General features: G+C 50.1%; 1 protein-coding gene across 7 annotated transcripts in view; it reads right to left on the bottom strand.

Moving 5' to 3' along the window:
• The window catches only part of ASXL2 (ASXL transcriptional regulator 2), a 192,105-nt gene that overhangs the window by 26,625 nt on the left and 146,173 nt on the right, over positions 1 to 19,307 (bottom strand). For 6 of the 7 annotated variants that reach the window (XM_075923201.2, XM_075923203.2, XM_075923198.2 and 3 more), the window contains 3 exons: positions 13,061 to 13,187; positions 7,913 to 8,053; positions 3,811 to 3,974 (listed from right to left, as the gene is read on the bottom strand). In XM_075923201.2, coding sequence (XP_075779316.2) covers positions 3,811 to 3,974; positions 7,913 to 8,053; positions 13,061 to 13,187 — 432 coding nt within the window. The remainder of the gene's footprint in view (positions 1 to 3,810; positions 3,975 to 7,912; positions 8,054 to 13,060; positions 13,188 to 19,307) is intronic. The other variant, XM_075923200.2, reaches the window with a different exon arrangement.

Raw genomic sequence — 19,307 nt, 5'->3', positions numbered from 1 at the left:
AAATAATCTATTTAAGCACTGGGAAGCCATTTAAGCAGTCCCTTTGTTGCTGGCTGGGGAACATAGGACAACCCGAGACCCAAGGTCATCTCTGACTTGAAAGCTTGCCTGAAAGGATCGGTTTACAACACGTCTTCGTGTACGAGAACTAGCTATGCATTTTCTCCTCGCTTTAATTTTGTAACCTACTTTGATCCGTCTGATTTCACTTGCAAACACTTAAATCCTGCTGTTTGTACTGAATAAAAACACTTGTGTTTACTGTCAAGCCCAGTGAGAGTAATGGTTACTCGAGGGGAACAATCAGCACGCGCATCCCTCTTGCGTTGACATTTAACTGGTTAACCGATTAAAGGAGGAGGGGGCACTTCAGCCCCGGCCTGTGATACGCTCAGGCCAACTATGGACAGGGGCTGCTCTGGCTGGGCTAGGGTGCCCCTGCCTGCAGTGGGCCCCATCGGGTTGGAGCAGGCCTCAGGCCTGCAGCGTGTGGGGAGCTGCTCCAGCCCCCACCAGTTAACTGGAACCTGTGGGCACCACCCATTAAGCATGATGCTTACCATTTACAAGCTAACTGGTTAATCTTTCAAGGTAACTGGAATGTGCTCTTGGGCATAAGCCTGCCAGAGGAGGCACAAGGTCTGAAGTCCACGGCTGCAATGGCAAAGGGAGCCCCTCGATAATAAGGGAAGGGGGTTTAACTGGCTGCATTAGTGATATTTAGATTACAACTATTCTAAGCCTAATCATCTCATCCAGAGAGAAAAGCCACTGAAAATGCCTGGCTGAAGCAAGAGGAATTGTTCCAGAAGCAATCATGGGCAATATGAAGGAACTGAGAAGGCACAGAGTAGAGACCCTTAAATTGGTGTATAAATATGCAGCACCAGAGGACGCTATACTGACCTGATGGATACCAATCAGGAAAAAAATCTCCAGAAATAGTGCACGACACATGCACACCTAGCGTGAAACTGAGGTGAGCAAGCTGTCAAGGAGAATGTTTATTGTTTCTTCCCCTCCTGTGAAAAATTCATTGAAACAAACGTGAATTCACAAAGGGTTGTGGTGGAGACACTATCACTTACAATTTTTACATCAAAATGTGATGACTTCCAAAAGCTCTGCTCTAGGAATTATTTGGGCAGCTCTCTGACCTGTGTTACTTTGATCTGTCTGGTTTCACTAGATCAGACTAGATGATCAAAATGGTCCTCTGTAGCCTTGGAATCTAGGATTTGGTTCAGTATCACGGTCATGAATAGGAGCTGCTAAGGAGAGTCTGACTTACCTGAAGAGTGAGGAAACGGTTAAGCACCTCTGGAAATGCACCTGAAAGAGGGGGCTTCAGGCATTCAGCCAATGAAACGCAGATAGGAATTTCAAACCAAGAGAGGGTTTTTTCCTTTCTCCTTTTGTTGGGAGATCTGATCAGTTTTTTCCCCCAGGTAACAAGGGAGTCAGGCTCTCCTAGGAATGGACTCCTTGAAATGTGTAAGTAGGGAAAAGTTTAGATAGTCCATCAAGGTTTTGTTTTCCTTGTCTGGCGGTTTGGAAATCATATCTGAGCTGGTTAATTGTTTTTCTCTTTTGTAATTAAAGATTACAACCCAGGGATAACCCATGAGTCTATTTCACTCCATGGCTATTTAACACCAAGTCATTTGCTATGCTTGCAACAGTAGTCTTGTTTTGGTAATAAAAGTGTTTTCCTTTTTGCTTTGATTAACCGGTATTGGTCGATTGTTCTGCCTATGTGCCTAAGTTACCTGGGAGGAGCAGAGCCCCATTGTTCTCTGTGCATTCCGTTTGTTTTCCCAACTCCAAGCAAAATGGAGGTTGGGGCAGGGGGAGAGCTTTGCCTTAGGGAGGGGATTCTCAAATGATCTCTTCCCTGGAGAAGGGTTTATTTTACATATATTTTTAACTTCACTTGGGTGGTGGTAATGACCGATCGTCTTCCTTTTGGGTTTCAGAGAAACTGAGACCGGACAAGTTTGTCTCTGGGGAGTTACAGAGACAGGTTCTTATAGAGTTTATTCTGCTAACCAGCCCCCATATCTACACTCGAAGTGTCAGGTTGGGGAACTGAGCTATGAGAGGCACCATATCTGTATTTTTCACTGAAAAAAGTTTTGGCTGAACAATTTAAACCAACTATGGCTGTAACCACCTCTCCATCTAGGGTTGCCAGGGTATTGAACCCACCCTATATTCCTCATACAGTTAGATGGAAGGAAGGGTTCTGGAAAGAGAAAGAGGGGAGACTTAGTATGAAAAATGTTGAGAACTCATGCTTTACAGTTCTTTCCTCTCCATTCAGCCACAAAACCTTTATCCATTCCTGGGGCAAAGCTCATCTCACCCATCTCAACATATTCCTCTGCAAACTCTTTTCACCTTAAACCTTCTCTCTTAAGCCTTGGGTTTAGTGCTTTAGCTACTTTTGGAAGTCCCACACTGGTGCATCTTTGCCTTTTGTCAACTTTGCTGCGTTCTTAACACAAACATATGCAGGGTAGGGTAACCAAGCATCACTCTTACCGGGTGTGACATTACTGGATTGTAATAGGAAAATGCAGATCATTGTTGCATGCACTGGGGGTTGCATGCCCCAAATTCTGTGCAAAGTGGGTCACATGAGGTATCTAACATAAGCTTATGCTCTGCTGATTCTGTTTTGCTATACATACAAAAATCATGCATGTATGAGAAGTTATGACTATGGGCTCTGTACTTGTATTTTACATGTCTGTGCCTGGGAGACAGCAATAGGCTTAGGCTACAAGCCTATTGCTTAGGCTACAAGCTTAGGCTACAAGAACAAAGAGAAAGAACATGAATTAACTGTGATTAATCAGCAACCCTAAATAATATTCATCTTCACCATCAAGATTCTGTGGAACGTTGCCCATGTTCCTTCATTTCCTACTTACTCCTTCAACTGCTTCGCTCATGCCTCCTTTGTATCCTTCTCCCACTCAGATCCCTAATTTCTTAACTACTGTTCTGCCCGTATTTATGGGATTACCGCTCTCTTCTTATGCGCTTAATTGCCCTCATGTTTTCAGATCTTTTTTCAACACAAAACTCTTTCAAGAGGCCTTGCATTTGTAATCCACAAAGCATTAGAAATCTGCTCTGCACACAGCACTACATTGGGTGTTCTGTTGTTCCAGTTTAGAACAGAGACTTTGTGAAGAAGTGACAGCCTCTTCCTCCGAGTTGACAATTCATTAACACCTCCTCCTTTCAACGTCAAGCAGTGTGCAGAGGCATGGCTAGAGTGCTATTCAACTCATGTGTCGTTTCACCTGACTCTGCATACAAGAGTGCTAACATGACGCTCCTCACACCATAGGGGACTGGGCTAGTGTAACAGTTGTTTTAGAGACGATCTGGTAAGGCAGCTCTACTAAAAGGCTATGGGGATAAGAATGCAGATCCAGGGGGAAAGCTGGCAGTCAACACTCTCTGCATCTAGCATGTCCACGCCACTACAGCAAAATCCACTGCTCTCACTACTATGAGGAAGATAGGGTTCACCATATGGGCGAGAACGATCGGTCCATCGCCTCTGGTACCCATCAATACCCAACACTCCATGGCTTTTCCACATGGCGTTGTATGTGGATGAAAACACACCATCCCAGTTCATGGTCTGAAACTGGAGGTTTGGCCACTCGTATCTCAGGAACTTGGCAAGTGCTGGGTATGAAGCCTGCCTCAGTAAGGGGAACAATTCTTGGAGCCTCTGTAGCTTGTAACATGGGAAAACAGCTCCTCTGCATAACAGGGCATGTGACATACCTGCCTGTCCACCTCTGGGAGCAGCAGCAGCAGGCGCTGCTGACAGTCGGCAGGTAAAACTGAGAACGTGTGCTTGTTGATCAGCGCCCGCAGATTTGTGTTCACTAGGATGGAGTCAGGCGTTTCCACATCTATTTCAGCACATTTCGTCCTCTTCAGCTGCCCTGTAAGGAAGCACAGAGCTCTGCTTAACACCTCACTTGAGGCACGAGCCCCTGGCCTCTGAGCCACTCTTCACTTCGTTCATGGTTACCTAAAGAGACATTCATAATGCAGTTTCGATGGCTGTTTTCAAACCCTGGAAGGGAGGGAGCAGGAAGCCCCTTGGCTAAGGCAGGAGCAGAGCTGACAGGTATCTACCCTTCTGCTAGCATCATGTGGAGCCCTGGGAGCTAGAGTGAAAACACAACATGTGGCTCCCTGGGGCTGTGAATGTCCCTCAGCCCCCAGGAAAATATTCATCCCTAATATTCTGCTTTGCCCAGACTTGCCTCGCTTTGCCAGGGCCTCGGATGCCCAGGTAACAAGACAGCAGACCCTCCCTGTGCTGCAGCAGGGTCCCACAGGAGGATTTTTCCACAAGCGTGCTTTAATTTTCTATTTTAATCCTGTGGCCGGGGCAGCTTCTTCCTTTGGATTTCTTGCTGGCTCATTTGTATTCTGCACTCAGCAAAAGCAGAAGTGATTCAGAAAAAATCAGTATCTCGTACACAGTTTGCATCAGCCAGTTCTGTTTGTGCTGACACCACAATGCTAGACAAAGCAGTAAGAATGAAAAACTGTTCCCTTCTCTTCCCTTTCCCCCCATGGAAAAGGTCCTAACCACTAGGCCTGCAGTTTCAGCACCAAGCCCCGTGCTACAGAGTATTTCACATGAGCACTGCAATTCCAGAAACAGCCTGACTGGGAAGAGCACCTGTTCTGTGCACACCGTTCCCTCTGGACTCGTCTCTCACACTGGTAGCGACGTGCCACTGTGGGCGGTGAACTTCAACTACAAATGTATAATTCATAAAATCCCTAATGAAGACTCCGTCCCAAGCTCTGCTGGAGCAGGGGGTCAGGATGACCATTTTCAGATCACTGTTTCCCACAGAGCAACTCCCTGGGAACTGGTTCCATTGGGGAAAGGTGACACGTACACACAGAGCCCCTTTCGAAAACTCCTCGGGGGGTTGCACGATTTCATGGTCCTGCAGAGCAAGCTGGGCCTGCAATGCAGAGCGGCTCTCCAGCTCGCTGTGCTGCACCTCTCTCGCCGGCCGTGCTGGCACATGTACGTGCCCAAGGAGCCGGGCTACAAGCAATAAATGACTCTGCTCTGCTCACTCCTTTCCCCTGACATTTTCAATTCAATGAATTTCAGTGCTGGATGGTGCAGTAGCTGCAGAACAGGCCTAAGAGCCCACCACCTGCAGGGCTACGGTACCATCCCAGAACCAAGTCCCTTAACTGCAAAAGGCCTGGCCCAGTGGGAGGGCAGCAGCAAAGGAAGATGCCCCGATGGCTAGCTGCGGGGGTGATGTGTGTGGTGGGGCACCCGTGCACTATGTGAGGGGGTGGTGTCCAAGTGACTAACCATGCAGTCCTGAGGGGCAGAGCCCTGCACAGATAGAAAGTGGGGTACAGATGGAGAGCTGGTGTCCCCGGATTTGCAGGGCTCTACTGACAGAGTCACAGGCAGGCGTTAGCAGACCGAGCGTGGGTCACTGCCACGCAAGGTCGAAGGGGACGTAGAGGACTCTGAATGGGGAACGGATGGAAGAATCCAGCACAAGGCTACTCAGCCAACAAACACGGTTCCCAGAGGATGCCCTTTCGGCCGTGAAGGCGATGGAGCTGGGCACATGGCTTCCCTACTCCCCTGGCCTACATAGACCATCATGAGGTTTCAGTTCAACTCCAAGCATCCGTCAAACCAACCACAAGCAACAAACGGGAATTGAGAAATGTTCAATTTTAAAAACCTGGCAGGAAACTAAGCAGCACTCGGGCTGGACGGATGGGCTTTAGTTTTGCTTTTGGATTGTAAGGTAACAAACCTCACTGCTTAGTGAGGAGGGAGAAGCAGTAACAGGAAACTTGGAAATGGCGGAGATGCTCAATGACTTCTTTGTTTCGGTCTTCACCGAGAAGTCTGGAGGTGTGCCTAACGTAGTGAATACAAGCAGAGAGAGGGTAAGTTTAGAAGATAGGATACACAAAGAACAAGTTAAAAATCACTTAGGAAAGTTAGATGTCAGCAAGTCACCAGGTCCTGATGAAATGCATCCCAGGATACTCAAGGAGCTGATAGAGGAGGTATCTGAGCCTTTAGCTATGATCTTTGAAAAATCATGGCAGACAGGGGAGATTCCAGAAGACTGGAAAAGGGCAAATATTGTGCCCATCTATAAAAAGGGGAATAAAAACAACCCAGGAAACTACAGACCGGTCAGTTTAACGTCTGTCCCAGGGAAGATAATGGAGCAGGTAATTAAGGAAATCCTATGCAAACACTTGGAAGGTAATAAAGTGATAGGGAATAGCCAGCATGGGTTTGTGAAGAACAAGTCATGCCAAACTAATCTGATAGCTTTCTTTGATAGGATAACGAGCCTTGTGGATAAGGGAGAAGCGGTGGATGTCATATACCTAGACTTTAGTAAGGCATTTGATACGGTCTCGCATGATATTCTTATTGATAAACTAGGCAAATATAACTTAGATAGGGCCACGATAAGGTGGGTGCATAATTGGCTGGATAACCGTAGTCAGAGAGTTGTTGTTAACGGTTCTAAATCCTGCTGGAAAGGGATAACAAGTGGAGTTCCTCAAGGGTCTGTTTTGGGACCCGTACTGTTCAATATCTTCATCATTGATGTAGATATTGGGATAGAGAGTACGCTTATTAAGTTTGCAGATGATACCAAACTGGGTGGGGTTGCGACTTCTTTGGAGGATAGGGACATAATTCAAAATGACCGTAGCAAGTTAGAGAAATGGTCAGAGGTAAACAGGATGAGGTTTAATAAAGAGAAATGCAAAGTGCTGCACTTAGGAAGGAACAATCAGTTCCATACATACAAGATGGGAAGCGACTGTCTAGGAAGGAGCATGGCAGAAAGGGATCTAGGGGTCATAGTGGACCACAAGTTGAATATGAGTCAACAGTGTGATGCTGTTGCAAAAAAAGCAAATATGATTCTAGGTTGTATCAACAGGTGTGTTGTAAGCAAAACTCGTGAAGTCATTCTGCCGCTCTACTCTGCACTAGTTAGGCCTCAGCTGGAGAACTGTGTCCAGTTCTGGGCGCCACATTTCAAGAAAGACGTGGAGAAATTGGAAAGGGTACAGAGAAGAGCGACAAGAATGATTAAAGGTCTAGAGAACATGACCTATGAAGCCAGGCTTCATGAACTGGGCTTGTTTAGTTTGGAAAAAAGAAGATTAAGGGGGGACATGAGAGCGGTTTTCAAATATCTAAAAGGGTGTCACAAGGAGGAAGGAGAAAATTTGTTCCTCTTGGTTTCTGAGGACAGGACAAGGAGTAATGGGCTTAAAGTGCAGCAGGGGAGGTTTAGATTGGACATTAGGAAAAAATTCCTAACTGTCAGGGTGGTCAAATATTGGAATAAATTGCCAAGGGAGGTGGTGGAATCTCCCTCTCTGGAGATATTTAAGAACAGGTTAGATAGACATCTGTCAGGGATGGTGTAGATGGAGCTTGGTCCTGCCTTGAGGGTGGGGGGCTGGACTCGATGACCTCTCGAGGTCCCTTCCAGTCCTATTATTCTATGATTCTATGAAACACCTTAAGCGCTAGAAGGAAAAGGCTGCTAAATAACGCAAGTGCTTTTCTGCTTCTGTTGCACAGAGGATTGTGAACACAGGAGCCAAAAAGCTTCCCAGTGAGAAGAGCTGAACGTGGGCACGTTTGTGTGGGCAGAGTTCCTGAGCTGGGGTTTATTTTCCCTAATTCCCGCTGAAGACCAGGAGCAGTTTCCCTGACTGGCCAGAAACTGCTCCAAGCCTGGAACGAGCTGAGCTTCATTTCCCCTCTGCTTTTTACTCTGGCTTTAGAACAACAATATCCATTTTGTGCCAAACCCAAGTATCTTACTTGCATGGAGTCGGTCAGATCTCTGGAACGGTTTCTTCCCCAGGCTCGGCAGGGAATGATCAGTCTTAACCGAGGGAGAGGAACTGGACGTGTAGTTCTGAGGGCTGCTTGACTGTCCATCTGACTGCCTTCCTTCCCAAGCTGAACAGGAAACAAACATTCAAACATTGGCGATCCACAAACCGTAGTGGCATGCCAGCCACCTGTCTGCACGGGCGCGACCGAGCTCACTGTAGTACACCTGGCCAATTCACAAGCGGGCCAGGTCCCACTCTGCAAGATGGACACAGCCCTGGCCTACACCAGACATGGATACTCCACACTCCTCAGCAGCACAGTCACAGTGGCCCAACTCCTGGGGAGGCAGCGCTCTGTGGACAAGCCCCGGTGCTGCCAGAGGCGGCTCTGCACTAAGCGCTCGGGCGGTGTGGCTGTAGGGCCGTGAGAGTAGCAAGACCTGACACTCGTCTCCTTTCTGTGCCGTGACTGCCAGCTGGCACCCGGAGCTAGCAAATCACCCCAGGAGAGGAGGCCACCAGACCCCGCTCAGCTGAGTCTCGTCCCCCCGCAGGGCAGGCCCTCGAGTCTGTCTGCACTTCCCAGCCCGGCGGCGGGATGAGAAGGCTACGCTGCCGGCCGAGGGCGCTGGTTGCTAGGCAGTAGTTGGCGATTCTCGGCCTACACTTCCCTTTTCTTCATTCCAACCCTTTCATCTCTTGGCCTTCCCAGCAACCCCTTGTCCCTCCTTGGCAGCCGCCCCTCCCATCTTCAGGTCCTTCCGCAGCGGCGGCACTTAGCCAACTGAGCCAGATTTCACGCTCAAGCCCTCCCATGGCCTGCGCCCGCGTTTGCAGTACTCCCCTTTCTACAGCATGGATATTCCTGCCGGGCACAGAGAAGACGCCCCTGTCTGAACGTCTCTTCCTGTCCCTCCTCTTCCTCAGTAAGGGGAGCTCACAGCAGCCGGAGTTTCCCTGCTGCCGGTGATGCGTGTGTGATAAGGAGCCTGCACTCACAGCCAACAGGCCCCGTCCCTCGGCAATAGAAGAGGAACTCAGCGGCCTATGTGGCTGAACATGCCGGTGACACCCAACCCTGGCAGCAGGTTCGTGCCCATTGTGCTGGAGGCTTCAGAAATGCCCACAGCTCTGCCCAGTCTTACGGAGCCTGGAAAGAACCCAGGGCAAGGGCGAGAGCTACTGCCAGGGCACACGTGGGTTCGTTTGATGGCCTCAGGTCACAACCTGACTGGATTTGTTTGCCTCTCTCATTCGTGCCCTTTCCAGAGCTGATGGGCGAGGGGCCAGGAGCGGGAAGCTGGGGTCGGGTACCGCCCCATGACAACGCAGCAGCCAAAACAAAGGGGCTTCCGAGAAAACCACCACGACCGATACAAAGGAGCTGGAGGGAAACGGCTCCATAGCTGTGACTGGCTGAGAAATGCCCCCTGGGCCCTGGCAAGGGCCTGCGGTCACGGGCGGGCGGAACCCCCCACAGGGAGATGAAGCCTGCGGCCGCATGACGCTCTCAGGAGCGAAAGGGCTGTGGAATGCAGGGGTGGCGGCCACGTCGCATATTAGACCAAAACTACACCACAACTTCCCCCAATGAGGTGGCCAGGCCAAGCCCCCTCATCTCCCAGCCGGCGCCAGAGGCAGACTAAGCTCCGCGCCATCCCTGGGGGCACGATGCAGGGGCAGGGGCCGGGGCACCTCGGGGGGTGGAGCTCTGGGGAGAACACTCAAGCCCAAGAGCCACAGAGCCAGTCGGGTTCAGCGGGCCGGTAAGGAAAAGGTCGGGAAGTGCCGGGAGCGGCCCTGGGTGTGCGCCAGCTCGAGCGGGAGGCTCTAGGCACTGGCCACTCCCATTCGTGCTCTTCAGCATCAAATATACAAGATCTTCCATGGAAACCAGCTCTCGCTACCTCTTGGGCCTCCCTTCATCTACCGAGCGGTAGCTAAAGCCATTGCCTCCGGCAAGCTCCCTGGGGTGCACCATGCAGCACGTGCCTCAGACAGCCAACTCCACTTCCCGTACTCAGCTCAGCAGGGTCCCAGCCACAATGCGCAGGGCAGATGAAGCCTCTCTCCACATGCAACACACAGGAGAAGAAGGAGACAATGTGGCGGAAGGGCAGGGAAACCCACGGAGAGACAGGAGGGACCGTGACAGCCCTAGTCCTGAAGGAAGGGGACTCGCAGCCCTAGATACAGCTCCCTTTGCTGCTGTTGACAGGGTTGCTAGAATGAGGCTTCTGAGGACTGCGTCACCCACAGAAGCTTTGTCTTTCCCACACCAAAGCTGTTGCCCCCCTTTCCTTCTTGCTAAAAAAAAGACAATTTGGTTCCAAAATGCCTCATCCCCAACAGGATGTTGCTGACATGGATTCGCTGAGCCAGGTCCTCTGAGCTTGCTCAGAGGAGGGAGGACGGATGAATTGGCCAAGGAAAACATGTTCACTGATATGCTTTAAGTAGCACAGGCAAAGGCAAACTCATGCTTAACAGCATGCTAACAAACTATTTCTGGGGGGGAAGAGAGCCATGGAAACCCATTCATGGCCCAAAGCCCCACCATGTCTTTAGCAATTACCTGGAAAAAGATATACAGTCACTGTGGGCAGTGTTTGCCAGTGACCCAACAACCAGGGGAGGGTGAATGGAAAAGAGCAGATCATGTCCAAACTGCGCTGGAGCACTTGGTAAATTGAGTGTGTTTGAACAAGGTGTATTTTCATAGAGCGAAATACAAGGACATGCTTCTTGGAACAGAATACAGAGGCTAGTTACAGGAGAAAGCGGCGACTGAGAGGACTTGGGGGTCACAGTGGATACACACTGCACATAGAATCATAGAATACTAGGACTGGAAGGGACCTCGAGAGATCATCGAGTCCAGTCCCCTGCCCTCATGGCAGGACCAAATACTGTCTAGACCATCCCTGATAGACATTTATCTAACCTACTCTTAAATATCCCCAGAGATGGGGATTCCACAATTTCCCTGGGCAATTTATTCCAGTGTTTGACCACCCAGACAGTTAGGAACTTTTTCCTAATGTCCAACCTAACCTCCCTTGCTGCAGTTTAAGCCCATTGCTTCTTGTTCTATCCTCAGAGGCCAAGATGAACAAGTTTTCTCCCTCCTCCTTATGACACCCTTTTAGATACCTGAAAAATGCTATCATGTCCCCCCTCAATCTTCTCTTCTTTAAACTAAACAAACCCAATTCCTTCAGCCTTCCCTCACAGGTCATATTCTCTAGACCTTTCATCATTCTCGTTGCTCTTCTCCGGACCCTCTCCAATTTTTCCACATCTTTCTTGAAATGCGGCGCCCAGAACTGGACACAATACTCCAGCTGAGGCCTAACCAGCTCAGGGTAGAGCAGAAGAATGACTTCTTGTGTCTTGCTCACAACATCCCAGAATCATGTTTGCTTTCTTTGCAACAGCATCACACTGCTGACTCATATTTAACTTGTGGTCCACTATAACCCCTAGATCCCTTTCTGCCATACTCCTTCCCAGACAGTCGCTTCCCATTCTGTATGTGTGAAACTGATTGTTCCTTCCTAAGTGGAGCACTTTGCATTTGTCTTTATTAAACTTCATCCTGTTTACCTCAGACCATTTCTCCAATTTGTCCCAGTCATTTTGAATTATGACCCTGTCCTCTAGATTAGTTGCAACCCCTCCCAGCTTGGTATCATCTGCAAACTTAATAAGCGTACTTTCTATACCAATATCTAAATCGTTGATGAAGATATTGAACAGAGCTACTCCCAAAACAGACCCCTGCGGAACCCCACTTGTTATACCTTTCCAGCATGATTGTGAACCATTAATAACTACTCTCTGAGTATGGTTATCCAGCCAGTTATGTACCTGCCTTATAGTAGCCCCATCTAAGTTGTATTTGCCTAGTTTATTGATAAGAATATCATGTGAGACCGTATCACATGCCTTACTAAAGTCTAGGTATACCACATCCACCGCTTCTCCCTTATCCACTAGACTCGTTATCCTATCACAGGAAGCTATCAGATTGGTTTGACATGATTTGTTCTTTACAAATCCATGCTGGCTGTTCCCTATCACCTTGCCACTTCCCAAGTGTTTGCAGATGATTTCCTTAATTACTTGCTCCATTATCTTCCCTGGCACAGAAGTTAAACTAACTGGTCTGTAGTTTCCTGGGTTGTTCTTATTTCCCTTTTTATAAATGGGCACTAGATTTGCCCTTTTCCAGTCCTCTGGAATCTCTCCTGTCTCCCATGATTTTCCAAAGATGATAGCTAGAGGCTCAGATACCTCCTATCAGGCCCTGGTGACTTGCAGGCATCTAACTTTTCTAGGTGATTTTTAACTTGTTCTTTTTTTATTTTACCTTCTAAAGCTCCCAGTGTGATGCTGTGGCTAAGACAGCTAACAGGACCCTTGTTGTACATGGGAAGGTACCAAGAAGCAGTAAGGCAGTGGCATTACCTCTGTACTAGGGAGACTATCACTGAACACTGTAGCCAGTCTGAGCGTCCATGTGTTGGAAAGGGGAGTGAAGCCCTGGGGCTCAGCAAAGAGCTAAATGCCTGCGTTACAATGAGCGAGTTTGCAGCTACATCTGTCTAGCCTCGCCATCAGGAAATGACATGATGACTTGACCCCAGGGCTCCTACCAGACGACAGCACGGTACAATCCTGGCGGTAAAAGCTGGAGCTAGACAAATTCAGACTAGCAACAGGGTGCACGTGTGTCACCGCGATGGACCATTGAACCATCGTACCTTGGGCTGTGGCATTCTCCATTCCCCGACTCTTTAAAGCAAAGCGGGATTGCTTTCTACCCCAGCTCAAGCAGAACGCAGGGGCTTGATACTGGACTTACTGGAGGAATCCCATGAGCTGGTCTGCGGGGGATTAGTCAATGACCACAATGGTTCCCAATGGCCTTAAAAATCCACTGGGAGTTTCTGAACGTGCACTCTCTCAGGAGACACAAAGGCGAGAGGGCAGAGGCTGGAACGGTTTAGGAATCAGAGTGCTCAGGAAACCAGGGGCTTCCTCCCCCACCCTCTTCCCCTCATGCCAGGGGCTTTAGGCAAGGTGGCCAGACAGGACAGGAGAGCTTGGGAATCTCGCGGCCTCATACCAGGTTTAACAGGTGTGGAGTCACCAGCTGCCTTCACAGTCTTCAGTAGAAGCTGCTGGTTAGAAGACACAGGCATGCCTGCTCTGCATTGCTGCTGCTGCTGCTTCTGCTGCTGCTGCTTCAGGGCCTATGAGAGCGGGGAGAAGGACATGACTCTTCAAACATGCTTGTAACACCACCACAGAATGGGTTATCGCAACAAGTCGGCCCGGCCCCGAGACGCCTTGCCGCCGAGAATGTTCAAGAGCTTTGAAACATACACACGCCCCTCGCCCCCACCCCCACCCCCGCTTCCGGAGCGCCGGCTGTTGTCAGGAGATGTTCTATCCTTTGTCTGCATATGAACTGCAGCAACACAACAGGGAAAGGCAGACGTGGCAGACTTGCCAGGCTCTGAAATGACTGTTCCACGGAACCGCAAGTTCTAGAGACCACGAGAAATAACTGTAACAGTAATCCCACATAACACGATAGAGCCACTGGGTAACAGTGACCATCAGAACTTGGGGCTCCAGCGCCACAGGGCATGCCAGGGCCCGGAGCTTCCGCCCTGCAGAGCATGCTGGGGCTGGTGGGTACCACAGCTCCTATCTGGCTGGCTCTGGTGACTACAACACGATTAATCTCAGCTTTCTCGGGGAGGAAGCTCACAAAAAGCCTGCACAGCGACACTGCGCTTCAGCAAGATGGAATTAAGAACGAGGAAGGTCACCAAAGATTCTGAAATAGAAAGCGAAGAAAGTTAAAATTGCTTGCGTCAGCATGGAGGCTCTTAGTGCAGCTTTACCCAAGTCCAGCAGGCATGCCCATCCGTAACCAGAGAGGAAGCAAGAGGGCAAGACATGAAAGTTAGGTTAAAGAAGAAAGTTCACAAGGTCATTCAATGCAAAAAGCTAGTCCTAGAAAATGGAAATCCGGCACTAATGGAGCCAACTGAGCATAGCAAGAACTTCGGCAGGTACCTCAGGGGGTGGGATAGAAAGTAACAATGAAAGTATTATAATGCCATTATGTAAATCGCTGGACGCCCTCCCCGGATACTGAGTGCAGTCCTAGGAACTCTGTCTTTAAAAGCCTCTCTCAGATACAGCGGGAGTTCAGAGACAGGGAACAGAACTAATCAGACTGCAGAGACTTCTCTCTGAGGAGCTACTGAAAATCTGGGAACGTTTAGCTCAGGGGAGAGACACGTAAGTGAGCAGAGGGGAGGTTAGGTGCTTCTCTTCAGGAAAGTGCCATGCGACACGGTGAAAATGAGTCAACAAAATACTTCCTGCTATGCATAAATAACCTCTGGAATTCATTGCTGCACTAGAGAGATGAGGCCAAAAATGAACAGGATTAAAAAACATGACAGATTGCTAATGCAGACCTCCAGTTACACTGGCCAGGATAAAACATATTGTTAGCTATAAACCCTCCTGCTTCAGGCACAAGCCAGACAGGCAGGGGGTGGGAAGAAACTTCCTTAGAGCACATCATATATATAGTAGCCCAATGTCTGAGTCTGTAATGCTGTAGCGTTACAGTCTCGCCTCTGGGGGGCGCTGTTGCCTCCCGCCGTGGCACTCAGCTGAGTTCTGTGCTGCTCAGCTGGGCCGCGGCAGGGAAGCAAGCGGCGGCAAGCTGCCGTCTGGGGTCCGCGCTCCCCATGCAGCATGGGGAGCACAGACCCCAAATGGCCGCTAGCGCCGCTTGCTCCCACACCGCGGCCCAGCTGAGTGGCGCAGAACTCAGCCGAGCGCCACGGCGGAAGGGAAGGGGAGTGGGGCGGTGAGGTGACATACATGGCCAGGGGGTGGGACCCGGCCGAATGAGAGGCAGGAGGGGGAGGAGAAGAGAAAGGGAGAGTGAGAAGCAGGAGGGGGAGAGAGGCAGGAGGTGGAGGAGAGCTGAGAGAGAGAGGTGAGGCAGGAGGAGGAGGAAGAGATAGAGGGAGGGACGGACATGGAGGACAGTCCTGAAAAATCCTGTTGTTTGACAGGTTATTGGCTAGTTATACCAGAATTGCCAACAGCAGGACTTCCTGCTTCTTCCGGAGCTTCTGGCTCCAGCTACTGGCAAGACAACCCTGGACTTGAGGGCACACCAGCCTGTTCTTCTGTTTTGCTGGGGTGTAAGTATCCGATTGTCCTGTGTTAATCAGACTTTATTATAAGCGAAAGGGCTCTCAAACCCAGGTAAGATCTTGGCTTTATGCCATTTATTTGGTGCATTTCCCCCGCCAGGACAATGTAAAGAATGAACTCAAATGTGGCTGTGTCCTCAGTGTGGAACTGTTTGAGCGGCGAGCGCTTGCGGGGGGGAGGAGGAATAGTTACTCATCTGGAAAGAGGGTTTTCAAATTCCATGTCAACATTCTGATCGGTGTTTGCTTGAGTTAGGGCTGCGATGGGCCCACTCTGAATCACCTGTGTCCCCTTAAAGAATCTTTCCAAAGCTATAGCTATAGCCAAGGGAGCAAACAGGTGTTTCCAGGCAACACCAGAAACACAGGAAGACAGGCAGAGACTCAGGTGCATTTCCTCAGAGTAAATAACCCTCCCCCCACCCCACTGCCAGCTGATGGGTGTGTCTAACCTGGTGACGGTTCCAAACTGTGCCTTGAACACTGCTGGCCCGGTGTCAAAGTGGTTCCTGGAAGGGCAGTTCTTGCTTTATTTCCTTTTGTTCTGCACTAGCTCACTTTCTCTCTCCCGGCGGTGAACTCACCCTTCCGTGTCACCAGGCCGGCTGTGACGGGCAGCCCTGAGCAGCCGGTATGCCAGGCCAGATGCGAGAAGGCGTTGCTTTTCCTGAGGGGCTAGGAAGCGCTCTTGCGCCTCTCCCCTCACAGTATTAAACCCGCCATCTTCTCGCAGCTGCCCTCCAGCAGCCCACAGGGAGGCCAGGTCTACACTGCGTGGGAGATTGATGCTGCCGCAGTTCATCTTTGGGGGTGTAGTCAAGACCGGCTAATTCGAACCAAGAGGGCACCCCACTGGTGCTGGTACTCCTGCTCCTCGTGAGGAGTAAGGGAAGCCAATGGCAGCCTTTGCACCCACCGGCCTCCTGCGGCATGGACGGTGGTTTCAGCTACGTAATTAACATTGCTGGAGTTGCGTAGCTTAAGTCGACTCTCCCTCAAGCACAGACATGCCCGCAGAGAGTCCTGTATTCCTAGCACTTAATCAGCATGCAGTGCCCGTGCCTGTTTATCATCTAAACCGTTTTATTGGGCTTTTGTTAGGACACGGTTAAAAGCAGCATCACTAGACGAGACCGTGCAGAGGAACAGGCGTGCTGCACAGACACCATTAAAAACAGCACCACTAGATGGGACTGTGCGGAGGAACAGGCATGCTGAGCAGACGCAAGCACAGACACCGTTAAGAACAGCACCACTCGATGGGACTGTGCGGAGGAACAGGCGTGCTGAGCAGACGCGAGCACAGACACCGTTAAGAACAGCACCACTAGATGAGACCGTGCGGAGGAACAGGCACACCGAGCAGACGTGAGCATGTCAATAGCGATGCCAGAACCAGGGCTAGTGTAAGTGGCACCCGAGGACAATTGCCCCAAGCCTGCTTCTTTTGGGAGAAGTGGGCAGGTGGTCTCTGATCCCTATGCTCACGGGGTGCAGGGACATGCCCAAAGGCATTCATGTACATAAGAACATAAGAGCAGCCAAACTGGGTCAGACCAAAGGTTTTCCAGACAGAGGCTAGGGACAACATTCCTACCCAGCCTGGCTACTAGCCATTGATGGACCTAATCTCCATGAATCTGTCTAGCTCTTTTTTTAACCCTGTTAAAGTTCTTGCCTTCACTGCATCCTCTAGCAAGGAGTGCCACAGGTTGACTGTGCACCAAGTGAAGAAAAACTTCCTTTTGTTTGTTTTAAATCTGCTGCCTATTCATTTCATTGGGTGAGCCCTAGTTCTTTTTGTGGGAAGTAGTAAATAATTTTTCCTTATTCACTTTTTCCACCCCACTCATGATTTTATAGACCTCTATCATATCCCCCCTTAGTCTCCTCTTTTCTAAGCTGAAAAGTCCCAGGCTTTTTAATCTCTCTTCATGTGGGACCCGTTCCAAAACCCTCATCATTTTTGTTGCCCTTTTCTGAACCTTTTCCAATGCCAAGAGATCTTTTTTGAGATGAGGCGACCACATCTGTGCGCAGTGTTCAAGATGTGGGCGTCCCATGGTTTTATATAAGGGCAATAAGATATTCTCGGTCTTATTCTCTGTCCCTTTTTAATGATTCCTAACATTCTATTTGCTTTTTTGACTGCCGCTGCACACTGAGTGGATGGTTTCAGAGGACTCCACAGTGACCCCGAGATCTCTCTCGAGTAGTTGTAGCTGAATCAGTCCCCATCATATTGTAAGTCTAGTTGGGGTTATTGTTTCCAATGGTCATTACTTTACATTTAGCAACATTCCATTTCATTTGCCATTTTGTTGCCCCATCACTGAGTTGGGTGAGGTCTTTGTGAAGCTCTTCACAGTCTGCTTTGGTCTTAACGATCTTGAGCAGTTTACTACCTTGCCCAGCTCCATTCTCACACAGGAAGAGCCAAGAGGGTAGCAGAGAGTGATTAGTGATTTGCTATTGCTGGGAGGTACCCTCAGCCACCCTCTCTCGCCTCTAGTGCAATGCGTGCACACGGCTGGGTGCCGACAATAGGAGATTAGCATTCTGCTTCTCATCAGACCGGGGTGGTACAAGCTCTGGGCCTTCCAAGAGTCACTGTGATGAGCCTAGGGTAGCACCTCGTCTGCTCCTTCCAATCGGCCGCACAGCCACGCTGCTCGAGGGGACTTGTTTCCCCCGCCCACGTTTGGTAAGGAAGTTGTGATTTTCCCAGGCCGGCGCAGAACCTCATCATGGCGATGTATGCCTGGATACGGCGCTGTTTGCTATAATTCCCCCTCAGGGCCTGCACCTGGAAACACCAGGCGGTACGACATGCAGCTACCTGCTTACTCAGCAGCACCATGTCTTGGTAATGGGCTACACGGGGATTCCAGAAGCCTTGCGGGATGCCAGTTTACTTGAGGCTGAGGTGCCCAGTCAGCTTTGATCTGCAACCTTCTTCAAGACTTTGGTTCTGCACATGTCAGGTTAGTTCCCCCTGCTCCATGTGCTACCCTGACACGGGCAGCTGGGCCCTCCCAATTCTGTATTAACAAGCTGGGGAGGGGTGCGCTCAACTCCTGAATTTGCTTCCCCCCCCCCCCCCAAGTACAGCCCCCTACTCCGTGGCCCGCCACGCTGAAGAATGGAGCCTGGGCAGTTATGCTCAACAGATTTCCCAGAACACACCAGGAGAACGGACATCAAGTCATTGATGGGTTTCCTTGCATCACAGCACTGGTCCTGTCTTTGCAAGGAGCTAGGCGTGAAAACCCAAGCCCTGAGCTCCCCTCATACTGCTGGAATGCGCCTTGGCCAACCAGCCTACTTGTGCTAGATTTGGTCCGAAGCGGAGCACGGGGCCTGGTCCTAGAAGGGAATATCGCTGAGCCACTTGCTAACAGTTGGAAGGAGACCATCACGTCCTCTTGCTTCTAATGTGCTGTGTATTTTGTTATCTTGTAGACCCAGTGCCTCCACACACCTGCGGGGCTCTGGAAGGCCTTGCGCAGAATACGCAGGGGAAATCTGTGCATGCAACACAATGAGGGTGTGATGCAAAAGGCAACAACCCACCAGAGCAGCCATTTCTACACAGCCTCTCTGAAGGCGCATGCTGCAAACTAGAAAGCTGTGGGCAGTCATGAATACAGATATTAAACTGTAGTTAACTGACTAGTCGAGTAGTCGATGGAATTTAATGGATTACTCGACTAGTCGATGGGCACTTCCGCGTTCCTCCTCTGACATGTACAAGAGCCCCCATTGGGTAGGTCCCGCTGACTCCGGGCTGCATGCGGGTGCCAGCTGTACAAGAGTCCCCAGTGGGCATTTCAAAGCCATGGATCCTGGTGTCAACGGGGGACTCTCCAGCAGAACCCGGGTTCTGGGCAGCACTTCCCCAGAACCCAGGGCCAGTTGTGGAATCTCCAGCTGACCCCAGGCTCCCTGGCGCTTCAGTGTTTTAAAGGGGCAGCTGCCACACAAGTGATCCGTGGCTCAGCTGCGCAGCGCTGCCGCTTTGCTGTACCCCTTCTTCCGCCTTTGCTGCCTCTATCTGATGGAGGCAGCAAGGGGAGGAATCAACTAGTCAACTAACTATCCAAGAGCATCTGCCCTTAA

Source organism: Pelodiscus sinensis, chromosome 3, assembly GCF_052426305.1.
Source record: "Pelodiscus sinensis isolate ZL-2025 chromosome 3, ASM5242630v1, whole genome shotgun sequence".
NCBI lineage: Eukaryota > Metazoa > Chordata > Testudines > Trionychidae > Pelodiscus > Pelodiscus sinensis.
Note: the sequence above shows the minus strand (reverse complement) of the source record. Positions and strands in the feature narration are given on the sequence as shown.